The sequence below is a fragment of the Hemitrygon akajei genome, chromosome 6, assembly GCF_048418815.1.
Source record: "Hemitrygon akajei chromosome 6, sHemAka1.3, whole genome shotgun sequence".
Taxonomy (NCBI): Eukaryota; Metazoa; Chordata; class Chondrichthyes; order Myliobatiformes; family Dasyatidae; genus Hemitrygon; species Hemitrygon akajei.
In genome coordinates this window covers 176,479,674-176,500,464 of record NC_133129.1, presented here as the reverse complement: position 1 = coordinate 176,500,464, position 20,791 = coordinate 176,479,674, and the positions used below count along the sequence as shown (strand labels likewise).

At 34.8% G+C, this 20,791-nt stretch overlaps 1 protein-coding gene across 6 annotated transcripts in view; it reads right to left on the bottom strand.

Moving 5' to 3' along the window:
- LOC140729710 (transmembrane protein 263-like) overlaps window positions 1-20,791 on the bottom strand; it is a 298,254-nt gene that overhangs the window by 210,087 nt on the left and 67,376 nt on the right. For 3 of the 6 annotated variants that reach the window (XM_073049813.1, XM_073049815.1, XM_073049814.1), the window contains exon 3: window positions 993-1,088. The exons of the other annotated variants lie outside the window; for them this stretch is intronic. In XM_073049813.1, the coding sequence (XP_072905914.1) occupies window positions 993-1,088 (96 nt within the window). The remainder of the gene's footprint in view (window positions 1-992; window positions 1,089-20,791) is intronic. 6 annotated transcript variants of the gene reach the window in all.

Sequence of the window (20,791 nt, the reverse complement as noted above, 5' to 3'; positions counted from 1 at the left end):
TCTACAAATGCACTGTGGAGAACATTCTGACTGGTTGCATCACTGTCTGGTATCAAGTTGGGGACTACTGCACCAAGGTCAAAGTTGCAGAAACTTTAAAATTAGTCAGCTCCATCATGGGCACTAGCCTCCATAGTATCCAAGACAACTTCAAAGAGTGGTGCCTGAGGACTCTCATCACCAGCACATGCCCTTTTCTTATTGTTACCATTGGGAAGGAGGTACAGAAGCCTACAGGCACTCACTCAGCAACTCAGGAACAGCTTTTCCCCTTCTGCCATCGTATTTCTAAATGGATATTGAATCCATGAACACTTCTGTTTTTTTTTGCATTACCGATTTTAACTTAACAGCTTAATGAAATATATATTATACACATACACACACACACACACACACACACAAACTGTAATTCAGATTTTTTCCTATATTTATCATGTACTTATTCTGTAAAGTTAACAAATTTCACAGCATATGCTGGTGATATTAAACCTGATTCTGATCCTACCCTTGGAGATCTGATATCATTCCTCCAATCCTCTACACACCTTCTGCATTGCTTCTATGCTTTTAACAATCTGGCACTCAGAACTGTAAGCAATACTCTAACTACAGTTAGTTAACACTACTTTAGCATAACCTAGCTACTTTTCAATTTTAAATCTCTAAGAATAAATCAAAATTCTTTACGGCCTCAGGAACATAGCACAACCTTTGATGATGGGTATATTTATACTCTAAGATCTTTTTACACCATTCCATCTAAAATTGCACATTCCAAGAAAGTAGTGGCTTTTTCCATTCTTACTGTCAAAATGCATGTTGGATATAATTTGCCCATTATGCACGATTATTAATGTCACCTGGATGTACCATCAGGATTGATCACCAAACTAAGAAATTGTGGTTTTAATTCCAGAGGTAAAAGTCACTAAAATCAATTGTTAACAGTAGTTTTCCCATTAAGTTTACACATTACAAATTGCATTTACCTCTGTTCTCTGCCACATCCTGAAATCCACGAGTAAACCATTCCTCTACGTCCCCAACTCTGCTTTCTCCAACCTCAGTCGCCAATTGCAAGGTACCTTATCAAAGGCATTGTGAAAATTTGAATAAAATCTATCCTTAGTATTACAGCTGTTTAATATGTTACCCCATGGTTAAGAAATATATTCCCTTTTAAAATCCAATATTATACCTCATGTCTCCTAATATTCTCCAAAGGGATTCCATTACTTTCCTTACCACTGAAATAAACCTTTTCCATCTCTAAATCCCTGGACAAGATCTATCCCCCAACTTACTTCTATGTACCATGCTGACAAACCTCACATCTCTGTTACTACATATTTTCCAGAGAAATTATTAAATAAATATATGCATTATCTTTTCCCAAGATTCTTTTGAAATGTATGAATGAAATCCACCTGGACCAGGAATCATATCCTTAAAATTTGATTAGCCTATTTAGTATATCCCTTCTTTCTTTTTTTTAAAAATGCACTCTTTTCATTACCTGTCTCATTATCCTATGGCATGTCCAACTCTTCTTAAAATAATGACTGTATATTTCAACCATTTTCCTATTACAGGTAGTACTGCACTGTCCATCCTTTAATGTCTCTATTCCCATTCCAATCTTTTTTTTAAATTTATGTTTCTAAATGATTTTACCTTTATTATATTCCTTGACAATTTTAGTACTTCATTTCTACCTTCTTTCTCTTGTGTTGTCTTTTTAATGTACAAGATGTCTCTTTTCTTACACTTAATTGGCTCCATAAATCTTTATTCATCCAGAGTTGTGTTTAGGTTTTGCCTTCCTAATATTTATTTTTTTCCCTCCACAACTGCTGAACAACTTCAAATGTTTCATAAGAACATATGAAATAGAGAGTAGGCTGTCTGGCCTATCGAGCTTGCTCTGCCATTCAGTAAGATTTATGGCTGATCTGGCCATGGACTCAGCTCCACCTACCCAACTTTTCCCCCATAATCTATAATTACTCTGCTATACAAAAATTTGTCCAACTGTATCTTAAATATAAATAATGAGGTACTCTCCACTGCTTCACTGGGCTGAGCATTTCACAGATTTACTACCCTCTTGGAAAAGTAGTTTCTCCTCATCTCCATCCAAAATCTATTCCCTGAATCTTGTGGCTATGTCCAGTCTCACTTACAAATGGAAATGACCTTGATGATTCTAGCCCATCTCTTTCATGATTTTATACATTTTTATAAGATCTACTCATATCCTCCTGAATTCTAGCATATACCAACTCCCTCACTTCATTGCAATCTCACTTCTTTTGGCATAATACACTGATATTAGATCAAACCATTGCACTCACCATTTATTTGAGAGTTCTTTATTCATGTTCTTTATAACTAGTTGTCTTCCAAAAGCTATCTTCAGTCTCTCAAAATCAGCTTATCTCCATTCTATTAATCTGGTTTTTATCATAACAATGTTGTCCTCTATTAGTTTTAGTATATAATACTGCATTCATTGTTGCTTATACGTTCCCCCATTTTAATTTTTTTAAATATCTATTTATTTATTTATTTTTTAGAAAATTACAAAGAATAAATGTAATGAAAAATTAGTAAGAAAAATAAAAATAATATTAATCCTTCCCCCTCCCCTTAACCCTCCCCCCCTTAACCCTTATCTAAAGAAAGAAAAAAAAAGAAAGAAAAAAAAAGAGAAAGAAAGAAAGAAAGAAGAAAAAGATTGCCTGGATATCGGAGGATCCCCACATGCTCCATGGAGTTCAAAATAATTTTAATATTTATTTTTACTTTCCCCAATTACTTTATAATTTTATCTTCAAAGGACCTATATATTTAATCCCATCTTTTGTAGGTATGGGAGCCAAATTTTCAAAAATATATCATATTCATTTCTTAGATTATATGTAATTTTTTCAAGTGGAATACAACTATATATTTCATTATTTCAACGATCCATAGTTAAATATATATCAGATTTCCAAGTAACCAAGTAACTGCGATAACTTTTTTAGCTACTGCCAATGCAATTTTTATAAATTTTTTCTGATACTTACTCAATTTAAGTTTCGGTATTGTCCCTTCATTATCTCCTAATAAAAATAATATTGGACTATGTGGGAGTTGTACTCCAGTAATTTGTTCCAATAAAAGTCTTAGATTTATCCAAAATGGTTGAATTTTAAAACAAGACCAAGTAGAATGTAAAAAAGTACCAATTTCGAAAGTACATCGAAAACATTGGTCAGACATATTAGGATTTAATCTATTTATTTTCTGTGGTGTTATATATAATTGATGTAAAAAATTATATTGTATTAATCTAAGTCGAACATTTATTGTATTTATCATACTATCAGAACATAATCTTGACCAACTTTTTCCATCAATTTTAACATTCAAATCAGATTCCCATTTTTGTCTTGATTTATGAATTCCAGATTCAATTGTCTGTTTTTGAATCAATTTGTACATACAAGATGTAAATTTTTTAATTTTTCCTTTTTGAATTAATATTTCTATTTCACTAGGTTTTGGCATCAACATTGTTTGACCCAGCTTTTCTCGTAAATAAGCCTTTAATTGAAAATAACAGAAAAGAGTGTTGTTTGATATTTTATATTTATTTTTTAATTGATCAAACAACATCAATATACCTCCTTCAAAACAATCACCTATATATTTAATTGCCTTTTGGAACCAATTATGTAAAAGTTTATTATCCATTGTAAAAGGAATAAGCCTATTTTGAATTAAAGTTCTTTTTGATAATAAAGATTTCTTTATCTCATCGTCCACATTTACCTTATTCCATAAATCAATCAAGTGTCTTAATATAGGAGATTCTTTTTTTTTCCCGTATCCATTTGGATTCCCATTTATATATAAAATCTTCTGGTATGTTTTCTCTTATCTTATCTAATTCTATTCTAATCCATGCCGGGTTTTTTTCATCAAAAAAAGATGCAATAAATCTAAGTTGATTTGCTTTATAATAATTCTTAAAATTTGGAAGTTGTAACCCTCCTAAATCAAATTTACATGTCAATTTTTCCAATGCTATTCTTGACATCTTTCCTTTCCAAAGAAATTTCCTTACATATTTATTCAGTTCTTGAAAAAACTTCTGAGGTAATTGTATTGGTAAAGTTTGGAATAAATATTGCAATCTAGGAAATATATTCATTTTTACAGCATTAACTCTACCTATTAATGTTATTGGTAACATCATCCATTTATCAAGATCCTCTTTTTTTAATAATGGCAAATAATTTTGTTTATATAAATTTTTTACATCATTATCAACTCTAATACCTAAATATTTTATCCCATTTATTGACCATCGAAATTGAGTTACTAATCGACATTGATTATAATTTCCTTTGGTAAGGGGTAAAATTTCACTTTTATCCCAATTTACTTTATACCCTGATACTTTCCCATATTCTTCCAATCTAAAAGATAATATTTGCAAAGATTGCAATGGGTTTGTTAAATAAATCAAAACATCATCAGCAAATAAATTAATCTTATATTCTTCTTGATTAACTCTAAAACCCCCAATGTCTGAATCTGTTCTAATTAATTCAGCTAATGGTTCTACTGCCAATACAAATAAAGCAGGTGATAATGGGCAGCCTTGTCTAGTTGACCTCGTTAAGCAAAATAGTGTTGAAATCTGACCATTTGTAACTACTTTAGCTTGAGGATTAGTATTTAAGGTTTTAATCCATTGTATAAAAGATTTTCCTAACTCATATTTTTCCAATACCTTAAATAAAAAATCCCATCCCAATCTATCAAATGCTTTTTCTGCATCCAAAGCAACTGCCACACTCATTTCCTCTCTTTTTTGTGCCAAATGAATTATACTAAGTAACCGGGTTATATTATCCATTGATTGTCTGTTTTTAATAAAACCTTTGATCCATATGTATTAATTTTGGTAAATATTTTGATATTCTATTAGATAAAATTTTTGCTATTATTTTATAATCTGTATTCAACAAAGAAATAGGTCTATATGATGTTGGTTTTAAAGGATCTCTTTTTTTTGGCAATACAGTTATGATCGCTGTTAAAAAAGATTGTGGGAGTTTATGCATTCTTTCCACTTGATATATTAATTCCATAAAAGGAGGAATTAATAAATCTTTAAATTTTTTATAAAATTCAGGAGGAAAACCATCTTCTCCTGGGGATTTATTACTCTGAAGTGATCCTAAAGCTTCTTCAACCTCTTTTAATGTAAAGGGCATATCTAATCCTTTCTGTTCTTCCAAATTTAATTTTGGACGGGTTATTTGTGATAGAAATTTATCTATCTCAGCAATCTTATTTTGTGATTCTGATTGATATAATTCAGTATAAAATTTTTTTAAAGTTTCATTAATTTCTAAAGGTTTATAAGTAACCTTATTTACACTTGTTCTAATTGCATTTATTGTTTTAGAAGCCTGTTCTGTTTTCAACTGCCAAGCAAGAATCTTATGTGATCTTTCACCTAATTCATAATATTTCTGTTTAGTTCTCATAATTACTTTTTCTGTACGATATGTCTGGAGTGTATTATATTGTAATTTTTTATTAACAAGTTGTCTTCATTTTTCTTCTGTCATATATCTTTGAGATTCTTTTTCTAACTTTATGATAGCTTTTTCCAATTGATCTATTTCTGCCATGTATTCTTTCTTAATTTTAGATGCATAACTTATAATCTGACCCCTTAAATATGCTTTCATTGCTTCCCATAATACAATTTTATCTTCAACTGAATGTAAATTTGTATCCAAAAAAAACTGAATCTGTTTTTTCATAAAATCACAAAAATCTTGACGTTTTAATAAAATTGAATTAAATCTCCATCTATAGATCGATTCCTCCTTATCCATCATTATCATTGTCATTATCAAGGGGAATGATCTGACAAGTATTCTTGCTTTATATTCCACACTTTTCACTCTATCCTGAATATTTTTTGATAAATAAAAAATATCAATCCTTGAGTAAGTTTTATGTCTATTTGAATAAAATGAATATCTCTTTCTCTTGGATTAATTTTTCTCCATATATCAATCAGATTTCAATCTTTCATTAATGATAAAGTTAGTTTTATTACTTTTGATTTTGTAGCAACTTTAGTTGACCTATCCAAAACTGGATCTAAACAAAAATTAAAATCTCCACCTATTAATATTTTATCATGTGCATCAGCCAAGTTCAAAAAAACTTCTTGTATGAATTTTGCATCATTTTCATTTGGTGCATAAATGTTCATAAAAGTCCATAATTCTGAAAAAATTTGACAATGTATAATCACAAATCTCCCCACAGAATCAATTACTACATTTTGTATTTTAATTGGTAAAGTTTTATTAACCAAAATTGCAACTCCTCTCGATTTTGAATTAAATGAAGCTGCAATGACATTTCCAACCCAATCTCTCTTTAATTTTTTATGTTCTGTTTCTGTTAAATGTGTTTCTTGTAAAAAAGCTATATCTCCTTTCATTTTCTTAATATATGTTAAAACTCTTTTTCTTTTCACAGGTCCATTAAGTCCATTAACATTAAAACTTAAAAAATTAAGTAAATTAATCTGTGTTGCCTTTATGGCATTTGTTTAGTTCATAATATTTTCGCTTTAGTAATTCATTTGTTAGCATTTTTTTAGTTAGGATTGTTTAAAGTAAATTCGTTGTCTGTGATATATCGCGGCATGCGATGATGTCACACCCGGTTTCGCCGCGTCTTGTGGGAAAATACCGGTTTGGAGAAACGGGAAGGAGGGGGCTCACATGTGCAAGATCAGCGCAAGAAAAGTTGTCTTTCTACGCATTAGAAACATAGTGAAGCAACGCCGTAAGTTCATGAGATAATCAATATGTTGAATTAAAATGTTAATGCTGATTCTGTTAAAAGTAATGATGGTTGATAAGGTTTATGTTTTCGTTAGTTAAAGAGTTGCGGATAGTTTGTGTTGAAGTGTATTTAAAGCAGTCAATGGCGTAGGTAGATTCCGACTGTATGCTGCATTTTAATGTAATGTAGTTGTTGTAGTTTACTTTTGCAAGTATTTACGATGTAAATGTGATATCAAGAAGGAAACAAATACTGTACAAATCTTGTATTGTTTTATCAACAGTTTTCACCATACGTTAATGTGGAAGAGTGAACAGTAAACGGTTAATCTTACTGCAATCCTGTTTTCATTGACTACGGTTTACCTCGGTGTTTAGTTCAGCGTTCTCTTACACCTGAGCAAGAACACTACATAATCATTCATAATACCTTGGGAACTCTTTGAAATTCTCCATGTTGCTAGGAGTCTCTCCCCAACCATCCAGGCAAAAAAGAAGAAAAATAGAAAAAAGGTAACTAATATATAAGAGAAAAAAACAAAATACCCCCCCACTAATGTTGCGAATAAAAAGAACACAACATTACCCCCCCATTTTACGCGTCATGGCAATCGCCATGATTGTACACGTGAAACTCACAGCCATCGATCAGGAGCTCCTCCAGCTCCCCCGCAAAAAAAAAAGAAAGAAAATATATTAGTGAAGAAAAAAAAAGAAAATAATTAATGTCTCTACTCCCAATTTATACTCCTCAACTATTTTTGTTTTCCTTATAAAAGTCCGTCAAGTCCAACCTTATTTCAGTCTTCATCATTAGTCCACTTCATTTCTATAATTCTTTACTCCTCTTCATGGACATCAGGTAATTCTTGTACAAATTTCTCCGCTTTCCGGTAGTCAACGAAAAATCTTCTTTCTTCGTTATCCAAGAAAATTATCAATTTTGCTGGGTAGCTCAATAAAAATTTATAGCCCTTTTCCCATAAAGATTTTTTCACTGGATTAAATTCCTTCCGCCTCTTCAGAAGATCATAACTTATGTCTGGATAAAAAAAAAACTCTTTTCCCTTCTATTATCAATGGCCCATTTCTCTTTTTAGCACCTTGAGTAGCTGCCTTCAAGATCATTTCTTTATCTTGATACCTTAAGAATTTTATCAAAATTGATCTTGGATTTTGATCTTGTTGAGGTCTTGGTCTTAAAGCTCTGTGTGCTCTTTCAATTTCAATTATTTGGCTTCCTTCTTTCATTTCCAAAATTTTCGGAATCCATTCTTGAAAGAATTTTATTGGATTTTCTCCCTCTGTACCTTCCATAAGACCAACAATTTTAATATTATTTCGTCTACTAGAGTTTTCAAGCGCATCTATTTTTTTCCAACATCCGTTTTCTTTCTATTGTCCAGGCAAGATTATTGTCTTCTATCTTATATATTCTTTCAGTGTTTTCTTCCATTTTTACTTCCATCTCTTTAACTTTATTATCCATCTTCTTTTGTTTTTCCACCACATTATTGAGTGTATTCTGCATCCTTCTTATATCTGTTCTTACAGCTTTTAATTCATTCATCATATATATATCAGGATATCTCTTATGTCTCCTTTAATCTCTTCCTTCTTTTCCTCTTCTTCATCCTCTGTATTTCCCAAAGAGTCTGATTCCACTTCCGATTCACTTCCAGCTGTAGTTGGGATTTGTAGTTTTGTTAATATCTGTTCATGCATACTTGTTTCTTCGCGCATGCGTTGTTCTTGCCGTTTCTTGTTAGAGACTGCCGACATTGCTGCAACTTCCTGTCCCGCATCATCAGACACTTCGCCAGGAGGAGATCCAACTTGAGTCCGAGGCTTCGCCGAGACAGTTAGGCCTTTTTCCCCGCCGATTTGCGCAGTCTTCAAAGTAGTAGCTTTCTTCTGTTTCGGTTTAGGAGCCATATCCAAAAATAATCCTGAGTTACTTATAAATAGTTTCGAGTAGGTATTTATTAATTCTTCTTCATTTAAACCCTATTTCATTACTTTTTACGAAGGAGCTGGATTCCCAACGTCTTGATCCTACGTCGTCACGTGACGTCCCCCCTTTAACTTTTTTTTTACTTCACTCTGGTTTCCTTCCCTATTATTAAATTCACTAGCAAATCCTCACTTTTTACATTTTGGAGTCTAATATACATTGTAGGAATTCTCATATTCCTTATGTGCTTATATCAGGATTGTTAAAAACTTTTGGTGATTGATTTTTTTAAATCTTTTTAAATTCATTTTGCTATTTTTACTAAATATTTCATGTCTCTTACACTGAGGTGGTTGAAAACTATACTGATTAACTGATTATTTACCATCCTTTATCGCTATCTAAATTGATTCTATTTTGTCTTTCCTTTCAAAAAGACCTTTTCTTCTAATCCCTTTATGTTCTTTCTCATAAACACTGCTTTTCCACCTCCCACTTTCCTAAGTAAGTTCAACTGGCAGTCCATAATTCCCCACCTGATTTTTGTGTGCTTACTGCTAAAATCCACAAAGATACACTTTTCATTTAGGTTACCAACATCATTTTACTTCACCTCTTCAACGAACTTTAATAATGAAAAGCTCTTATATCAGCAAGTGTATTTTTGAATTTAAGGAGGAATTTAAGGTGGGGGGTTATATGTGAGGCAGTGTTTGAGGGTCGGCACAACATTGTGGGCTGAAAGGTTCTATGAACTAAAAGCTGTAAGCTGTGACCATTAGTATTGGTTTATTATTGACACATATTGAGATATAGTGAAAAACTTGTCTTGCATACTGTTTATGCAGATCAGATTATTACACAGTGCATTGAATTATAGAGAACTAGTCACTAAAAACAGCTTTATGCATAGAAATTAAGGGTGGGAATTAGTTCCAATAACTGGAGAAAAGTAACTACTGAACCAACATTTTAAACCTCATAGAGGGAACACAACTTCAAAATTTTGCTCTTCTTTTGCACGATTTAAAATTTTATACATTTCTTATTATAATTCATACTATATTTATATATTGCACTGTACTGCTGTTGTTGAAAAACAACAAATTTATTGACATACGCCAGTGCTATTAAACTTGATCCTGATATTAATTTCATACAACCTACTTCATTCTCTTAATGCTGTAGGTGGGGCTTGGATATTGTGCAAGTTATGGAAGTGACTACAGTTCAAAAGTAATGCATCGTGAAACACTTCTGCATGCTTTGAGATGCTGAGAGTCCCAAATGCAGACATAAGGAAATAAGGATTTAAAGACTAAGTTTATATAATGGAATATGGAAAGAAATGGAATAAGCTAAGAAAGCATAAGAAACAAGTTTTTGTAAATGCTAAAAAGAACACTAATTCTGAAACTAATCTCCAATTGTTTCGATGACTGTAGCTTCAAGCTCAATGATATACAAGATAAGCAGCCCACTATCCACAATCAATCACCGAACTCCATCACCAACACACAATAGCAGCAGTTTGTACCATATACATGATGCACTGTAGCAACTCACCTAGACTCCTCAGGCATTTTCCAAAACTGCAATGTCAACCAGCTAAGATGGACAAGGCCAGCAAAAGCTTAGGAACACTGCCATCTGGAAGTTACCCTCCAAGCCATACAGCATTCTCATTTGCAATTATATTGCTATTTCTTCAATTTTGGTCACAATCTTGGAACACTCTTCCATACAGCATTGTGAGCAGCCCCACAACTCAAGAACTGTAGCAGTCACCACAACCTTCTCAAGAGCAACTAGGGAACAACAATGAAATGATGACACGCTTGTTCACTCATCCCTCCCCACCAATGCCTCTCCACCCACTTACTCCTGCAACAACATTAAGTGTTACACCTGCCTCTAACTCTACACCTCCAACCAGGGCCCTAAACAGTCCTTCCGAAATGCTGTCTGTCCTTTTCCCTCCACAGATACTGCCTGATTCACTGTTCCTCTAGCTCGTTTGTTTGACAATTCAAGGAAAATTAAATGCTGGTATAGTCTGTGAAACCCAAATCCCTGGAATGAATGTATATAACTACATTAATAAAAATCACCCAGCAATACACATACAGCATTCACAAAATGATGAAGGATCTCTGCAGGACAAGCAGCATCGAGGAAATGAATAATAGTCAACGTTTCAGGCCAAAACCCTTGTTCGGGTCCTGAAGAATCTTGTGGGTGTTGCTTTAGATTTCCAGCATCTGCAGACTTACATGTGTTTATGATTTGATGCACATACAGACTTAATTTCTACAAAAGTTCAGTCTTGTCACAGCTGATACTTTACTCAATGTTGTCTATTAAGTGCTGCCACACTCCACCATTTCCTATGAGACTGGAGTTTATGAATGTTGATTTAACTTTCTGATATGTCAAAGACTGAGGATAAAATGAGAATTAATAAACAACATTACTACAACCCAAGTAGCTCTTAATTCCTGATTAGGCAGAACGTTTTCAATATTGAAGAAATTGAATCTCCTACTCAGTGATAGCGAAAAAGAACCACTATATGGACTTCAGCAATTCGAGACAATCTACTCTCTCCTTTGCAGTGCAACTTAAAAGAGCACTAAATTTGCTCACATCTCTGAACAAACTACCAATGTAATTCATAAACATGAGAAATTCTGCAGATGCATAAGAAATGGCCACAGTCTGACATATCGGAACTGGAATCGGATTTAAAATGTTTGGCCACTGGGAAGTTCCATTTTTGGTTGATAGACTGGAGGTGCTCAATGAAGTAGTCCCCCAATTTACGACAGGTCTCGGCAATGCAGAGGAGGCGACATCGAAAGAACCAGACACAGTAGCTGACCCCAGCAGATACACGGGTGAAGTGTTGCCTCACCTGAAAGGATTATCTGAGGCGTTGAATGCAACTGATGGAGGAGGTGAATGAGCAGGTGTAGCACTTTGGCCGCTTGCAGGGGTAAGCACCAGTAGGGAGATTAATGGGGAGGGATAAATGGACAAGGAAATCACGGAAATAGTGATCCCTGTAGAAAGCAGAGAGAACATGGGACTGTTCTGGGCTTCTTTCTCATTAAAATAATCAACCAGTTTCCACCACCACCCCCCTCCTCCATCTGGCAGAACTGGTCCTCGCTCACAACAATTTCTCCTTTGACTCCTCCCACTTTTTCCAGACTCAAGAGCATCCACATGGGCCCCAAATGACCCTGCCATTTTATTGACTATGTAGAACAGTCCATGGTCTAAGCCTTCCACAGTAATGCTCCCCAACTCTTTCTTCACTATACTGATGACTTCATTAGTGCTGCTTCAAGCACCCATGCTGAGAGCATCAATTTCATCAACTTTGCCTCCAACTTGGTCTATTTCTGATACCTCTCTCTGCTTTATCAAACTGTCTCCATCTCTGGAGACAAAATGTCAACTGACATCTTTTATAAAGCTACTGATTCCCACAGCTATCTTGACTATACCTCTTCCCACCCTTTCTCCTGTAAAAATGCTATTCCCTTTTCTCAGTTCCTTCATCCCTGCTGCACCTGTGCTCCAGGATGCACTTCCCTTTCCAGAACAGCAGAAATTACCTCCGTCTTCAAACTTCAGGGTTTTCCTTCCTCCACCTTTGATGCTGCCCTCACCCACATCACCTTCACTTCCCAGACATCTGCACTCACCCCACCTTCCTGCAGCCTTAACACTGCCAAGAGGACCCTACCACCAAACAAATCTTTACCTCCCTCCTTCCCTACACTTTCCACAGAGATTGCACCCTCCAGGATTGTCTTGTCTATCCATCCCTCCTGGCTCATCCCTGCAAGCGGCTGAAGTGTTACATCTGCCCATTCACCTCTTCCCTCACCTCCATTCAGGGCCCCAAACAGTCCTTCCAGATGAGGCAACACTTCACCTGCAAATTTGTCAGGACTGCCTATTGAGTCTGATGCTCCGGATGTGGCCTCCTTGACAGTGGTGAGACCCATTGGGGGACCACTTTGTTGAGCACCTCCACTCCATCCAGAACTTCAAAATGGACATTCCTGTTGCAATTGTTGGTCCATATGCCATGATAACGCCACCATCAGGGTGGACGAACAACATTTTATATACCTTCTAGATAGCGTTCAACTAGATGGCATAATTTGTCCTTTTGGTAAAAAAAAATTCCCTCCCCCTACCCTCTTCTTCTATTGCCCACTCTGGCCTCTTACCTGCCTGTCACCTCCCTCTGGGTAGCCTCCTCCTTCCCCTTCTCCTAGGGTCCACTCTCCCTTCTCTTAGACTCTTTCCTCCCCAGCCCATTATCTTCCCCTATCTTTACCTATCACATTCTAGCTATTCCCCCTTCCCTTCCCCCTCCTTTTTTTCCCGGCATGTTCCCCCTTCTTTACCCGCCCTGACGAAGAGTCTAGGCCCAAAACCTCAACTGTTTATTCATTTCCATATATGCTGTCTGACCTGCTGAGTTTCTCCAGCACTTTCTGTGTTTCTAAGGTATTTACTACTCACTCCATACAAAACATAATCAGCTTATTATAAAGTACAGTTATTCTCCACTTGAACCATTTGTAAGTAGGAAGAAAAAATCAAGTCATACAGAATGGAAACAGGTCCTCATCCATGCTAACCATAGAGCATAGCAAACTAGTCCCACAAGCCCACATTTGGCCCATATCCCTCTAAACCCCTTCCATCCATGTAATTATCCAGACATCTTAAGAAAGTTGTTACTGTACCTGCCTCAACTACTTCCTTTGTCAGATCATTCCATATATGCACCATTCTAAGTGTGATGAGGTTGCCCTTATATTCCTATTGAATTTTTCCCCTCTCATCTTAAACATGTGCCTTCCACCAATTTCCTTCCAGCTTCTAATTTCCACCAATATTCACTCTACCATCTTTACTCATCTAAATCTATCATAGCCCCCTCTTGTTTATTTTATTCCCTTTAAGTACATCTGTACTATTTGCTTCAAACACATCCAAGACAGAGTACTACATTCACACTAATATTTAGTTAAATTTCAATCTGAATTCCCCACTGGATTTCTTAGTGAGCATTTTACATTGATGTCCTCCAGATACAGGTGTTCCCCCCCCCCCCCACACCTTTACAAAGGTAGAGCGTTCCTATGAAACCTTTCTTAAGCCGAAATGGCGTAAAGCTGAAAACCATTAATTTATATGGGAAACATTTTTGTAAAAGCAAAAATCCTCTTTGTAATGCAAAAACAGATTACTAAGGTAGGTCTTTTGTAAAAGCGAATTGGTGTAAAGCGGGGGACACCTGTATTCTCTTCTGAACAAGTGGAAACATCTCCTCTGCTGCAGCAGTCAGTCGTCATTCCTCATAAAGAGACTCAAATCCGATCTTCCTTTCCTGAAATGTATTCTTTAATTTTTCAGCTACCATCCTTGTAAATCTTAACTGCACCTATTCCACACTTCCTTATGCTTTTTTATAATATGGCAAAAATTATTGGTCACTGTAATCTGCATGGTTCAACCAAGGTTCTCAAGACAGGTTAAACATAAAATATCTTCCTTTCAACTCTGTGGCTCTAGATATAAATTCCAAGCCAATCCCTCACGTTAGTAAAAAATATCCAGCTGAAATGACAAAATTTCTCTGATCAGCATTAAGCTGAAATTTATCCACATGAATTTGATTAACCTTGTAAACTAAAACTGCACAAGTTCTTAATTGTAATCTAATTCTCTCTCATCCCAAAACATAAACAGCTTTTTTAAAGTAAAGATACTGTACAATTAAATGAAGTGTTGACACATTTCAAGGTTGATTACTTAAGAAAAATATGAACTGTATTAAGCCCAACAATCACTTGCACTCATTAGCAACTTTTGCACGGCACATTTCAAGGGGCTTCACATAAGTATAAAATAAGATCTGTCAAATGAAATTCAGATTTCATTAGATGAGCCATTATAAATATGTGCAGCATTTTGTTTCAGTCATCTAAGGAAATTACAACTTTCTCATCTATTTATTTTCAGACTTTGGACTATTATTAGAGTAGACAATAACAATGGTTATAGTCCAGACTAATCAACAATTTGACTGTGCCCAAAAGTAAAAAGACTGCTTGTAAAAAAGGAATCAAGGAAGGTCAACGATAATGAAAGAAAGCAATTATTAAGATATTTCACAATTTGAACATCAGCTTATATACAGTGGCATGCAAAGGTTTGGGCAACCCTGGTCAAATTTTCTGTTACTGTGAATAGTTAAGTGAGTAGAAGATGAACTGATCTCCAAAAGTCATAAAGTTAAAGATGAAACATTTTTTTCAACATGTTAAGCAAGATTAGTCTATTATTTTTGTTTTGTACAATTTCAGAGTGAAAAAAAGGAAAGGAGCACCATGCAGAAGTTTGGACACCCCAAGAGATTTGAGCTCTCAGATAACTTTTACCAAGGTCTCAGACCTTAAATAGCTTGTTAGGGCTATGGCTTGTTCACAATCATCGTTAGAAAAGGCCAGGTGAAGCAAATTTCATAGCTTTATAAATACCCTGACTCCTCAAACCTTGTCCCAACAATCAGCAGCCATGGGCTCCTCTAAGCAGCTTCCTAGCACTCTGAAAATTAAAATAAATGATGCCCACAAAGCAGGAGAAGGCTATAAGAAGATAGCAAAGCAATTTCAGGTAGCCGTTTTCTCAGTTCGTAATGTAATTAAGAAATGAAAGTTAAAAGGAACGGTGGAGGTTAAGTTGAGGTCTGGAAGACCAAGAAAACTTTCTGAGAGAACTGCTCATAGGATTGCTAGAAAGGCAAATCAAAATCCCTGTTTGACTGCAAATGAACTTCAGGAATATTTAGCACTCTGGAGTGGTGGTGTACTGTTCTACTGCGCAACAACACCTGCACAAATATGACCTTCATGGAAGAGTCATCAGAAGACAACCTTTCCTGCGTCCTCACCACAAAATTCAGCATCAGAAGTCTGCAAAGGAACATCTGAACAAGCCTGATGCACTTAGGAAACAAGTCCTGTGGACTGATGAAGTTAAAATAGAACTTTATGGCCACAATAAGCAAAGGTATGTTTGGAGAAAAAAGGGTGAAGAATTTCATGAAAAGAACACCTCTCCAACTGTTAAGCACTGGGTGGATCGATCATGCTTTGGGCTTGTGTTGCAGCCAGTGGCACGGGGAATGTTTCACTGGTAGAGGGAAGAATGAATTCAATTAAATACCAGCAAATTCTGGAAGCAAACATCACACCATCTGTAAAAAAGCTGAAGATGAAAAGAGGATGGCTTCTACAACAGGATAATGATCCTAAACACACCTCAAAATCCACAATGGACTACCTCAAGAGGCACAAGCTGAAGGTTTTGCCATGGCCCTCACAGTCCCCCTAAACATCATCGAAAATCTGTGGATAGACCTCAAAAGAATAGTGCATGCAAGACAGCCCAAGAATCTCACAGAACTTAGAAGCCTTTTGCAAGGAAGAATGGGCGAAAATCCCCCAAACAAGAACTGAAAGAATCTAAGCTGGTGACAGAAAGCACTTACAAGCTGTGATACTTGCCAAAGGGGGTTTTACTAAGTACTGACCATGCAGGGTGCCCAAACTTTTGCTTTGGGCCCTTTTCCTTTTTTATTATTTTGAAACTGTAAAAGATGGAAATAAAAAAGTAATCTTGCTTAAAATATTAAAGAAATGTGTCATCTTTAACCTTTATGCCTTTTGGAAATCAGGTCATCTTTTACTCACTTAACTGTTCACAGTAACAGAAATTTTGACCTGGGGTGCCCAAACTTCTGCATGCCACTGTATACACATACAAAACACTTTGAAGATATGTAATACTTCCCATTCTTAGAAAATATTTTCACATTTTCTCCAAGGATTTTTCATTCATAGTACACATCGATCATTCTTAGTCAACACTTGTCAAAATGATTTACACTTAAAGTGTCAACATGATGGAATATTCAAAATAAAGAACTGATTCTTTGAACAAGGGAAGGGGGCAATTTGAGTAGGAGACAGTGATTACTTTCAGGGGAGAAAAAGCTTTTCATTGCTTTTAAACCACTTGCTGCACTGCAAGTTTAACAATGCTCTCAAACCAGTTTTTTCAAAATCAGATAGAAGTGTGGAATAATTATACTTAATTGTAGAGATTTTAAGGCAGATATTCTGTCACAGCATTACATGTAAAGACAGTAAACAAAGACATTTTTCCATCACTATTGCCTTAATCCTCATACTTCAAATTATTCACTCCATGGTCAGACACCTCACCATAACCACCTTTTCCTTGCATCCTTTGTCTATTTCAAAACTGGCCAGTTATGCTTTACGTCATCCACCTGTTCTTCTCTCGTCATAGTACTTGCCAGGTATGGCCAGCCATCATAGCAGACAACACAGCAAAAATACTCAATAACTAGCTATTTTATCCATTTGGCCTGGTCTCACATCACAAACATAACTTTTGTCCTGTGCATCCAACTTGTCACTTTCTCTGCAACTTAAAATTCTGTTTTTTTTAAGCCACATTCCAGTTCTGAAAAATGGTATTCAGCTTTACATGCAAGTTCCTTTTCTCTTTCCACAGATGCTACCTGACCAGTTGAATGCATCCAAAATTGTATTTTTATTTCAGACTTCCAGATCTGCAGCTGTATTGATTTTTCTCTATGGCCTCAAAAATGGTAGAGCTCAACTCAAGCTTCATCTTGTTCATCTTGGACAAGACATCTTGGAGAGGATAGAGTCCCAATTAAGGGTTTATTCCTCTCCATGGATACTGCCTGATCTGTTAAGATCCTTCAGCATTTTGTATGCGTTACTCTGGAATTCCAACATCTGCAGATCTTGTTTTCATCTTGGAATTTAATTTCTCCTTAGGCAGTCTCTCTGAATCAAAGAGGGCTTAATTCCACTCTGGTTTTTTTTGGTTCAGATCTGGTTAATGAGACCAATGTGAAAACTGGAATATAGAGAAGTTAGGGATTGGGAATGTGCATATACGAGGGGTGAGGCCACAAACTTATCAATCACCCTTGATGAGTTATTAACTTCAAACTTTCTGCATAATCACTCAAAGAGTTGAACTGCATGTGCATGTAATGAGAGCTGTATAACTTACCTCCTTCTACCTTAGGCCATGACTTTATCAATCACCCCTGCTGTGGACACTTTCTGGAGGTCCAAGATCCGTATGTTCCACGACCACTGGACTAAGTGTATAAATGTAGGAGGGGACTATTTTTTTTAAATTTTATTGAATTTTCAAATAGGTTACAGAAAGAAAAAAAATTATCAACCCTTCCCCCCTCCCCTTAACCCCTCCCCCTAACATATCCCTATAGAAAAAAAAAGAGAAGAAAAAAGAAAGAAAGAAAGAAAAAAGAAAGAAAGAAAGGATGCCTGGATATCGGAAGATCCCCACATGCTCCATGGAGTTCATAATAGCTTTAATATGTATATTTATTTGTTTCCCCAGATAACCAATAATTTTATCTTCGGAGCACCTATATATTTAATCCTATTTTTTGTAAATAAGGGCGGCAAATTTTCAGAAATATTTCATATTTATCTCTTAAATTATAAGTAATTTTTTCAAGTGGAATGCAGCTAAAAATTTCATTTTTCCAATGATCTATACCTAAGTATGAATCCAATTTCCAAGTAACTGCAATAGTCTTTTTGGCTACTACCAATGCAATTTTTATGAATTCTTTCTGATATTTATTCAATTTGGATTTCGATTTTATCCCTTCAATATCGCCTAGTAAAAATAATGTAGAAGTTGTATTCCAATAATTTGTTCCAGTAAAACTCTTAAATTTGTCCAAAAAGGTTAAATTTTAAAACAAGACCAAGTAGAGTGTAAAAAAGTACCAATTTCTTGATTACATCGAAAACATTGATCAGATAAGTTTGAGTTTCATCTATTTATTTTTTGTGCTGTAATATATATTTGATGTAAAAAGTTATATTGTACTAATCTTAGTCGAACATTTATTGTATTTGTCATACTGTCAAGACATAATCTTGACCAACTTGTTTCAACAATTTTAATATTCAAATCAGTTTCCCATTTTTGTCTTGACTTATGAACTCCTTGTTTAATTGCCTGTTTTTGAATCAAATTATACATACCAGAAATTTTTTTAATTTTTCCTTTATGAATTAAAGTTTCTATTTCATTAGGTTTCGGCAATAACATTGTTTGACCCAGTTTATCTCTTAAATAAGCCCTTAATTGGAAATAACAGAAAAGAGTGTTATTTGATATTTTATATTTATTCTTTAATTGGTCAAATTACATTAATATACCTCCTTCAAAACAGTCTCCTATATATCTAATCCCTTTGTGAAACCAGTTATATAAAAGTTGATTATCCATTGTAAAAAGGATAAGTTTATTTTGAATTAAAGGCCTCTTTGCTGATAAAGATTTCTTTACCTCATCATCAACATTTATCTTATTCCATAAATCAATCAAATGTTTTAGTATAGGAGATTCTTTCTTTTCCCGTATCCATTTAGATTCCCATTTATATATAAAATCTTCTGGGTATATTTTCTCCTATTTTGTCTAATTCTATTCTAATCCATGCCGGTTTATCTTCATCAAAAAAAGATGCTATAAATCTAAGTTGATTTGCTTTGTAATAATTCTTAAAATTTGGTAATTGTAACCCTTCTAGGTCAAATTTCCATGTCAATTTTCCAACAATATTCTTGACATCTTACCTTTCCAAAGGAATTTCCTCACACATTTATTTAACTCATGAAAAAATTTCTGCAGTAATTGTATTGGTAGTGTTTGGAATAAATATTGTAATCTAGGGAATATATTCATTTTTACAGCATTGACTCTACCTATTAATGTTATTGGTAACATCATCCATTTATCAAGATCCTCTTGAATTTTTTTCAATAATGGCAAATAATTTAATTTATATAAATTCTTTATATCATTATCAACTCTTATACCTAAATACTTTATACCATTTATCGGCCATCTAAATTGAGTTATTAATCGACATTGACTATAATCTCCTTTAGTAAGGGGTAGAATTTCACTTTTGTCCCAATTTATTTTGTACCCTGATATTTTCCCATATTCTTCCAATCTAGAAGATAATTTACGCAACAAATGCAATGGGTTAGTTAGATAAATCAGAACATCATCAGCAAATAAGTTAATCTTATATTCCTCCTGATTAACTCTGAAACCCATATCTGAGTCAGTTCTAATTAATTCAGCTAATGGTTCTATCGCCAACACAAATAAAGCAGGTGATAATGGACAACCTTCTCTAGTTGACCTTGTTAACTGAAATGATGTTGAAACTTGGCCATTTGTCACCACTTTAGCTTTGGGGTTAGTATTTCAGGTTTTAATCCATTGTATAAAAGATACTCCTAATCCATATTTTTCCAATACCTTAAATAAAAAATCCCATTCCAATCTATCAAATGCTTTTTCTGCATCCAAAGAAACTGCCACACTCATTTCTTCCCTCTTTTGTGCCAAATGAATTATGCTAAGTAACCGAGTTACATTATCTGCCGATTGTCAATTTTTAATAAATCCTGTTTGGTCCATGTGTATTAATTTTGGTAAGTATTTAGATAATCTATTAGATAAAATCTTTGCTATTATTTTATAATCCGTGTTCAACAAAGAAATAGGTCTATATGATAACACACACAAAATGCTGGTAGAACACAGCAGGCCAGGCAGCATCTATAGGGAGAAGCACTGTCGATGTTTCAGGCCAAGACCCTTCATCAGGACTAACCGAAAGGAAAGATAGTAAGAGATTTGAAAGTAGAGGGGGAAATGCGAAATGATAGGAGTAGACCGGAGGGGGTGGGATGAAGCTAAGAGCTGGAAAGGTGATTGGCGAAAGTGATACAGA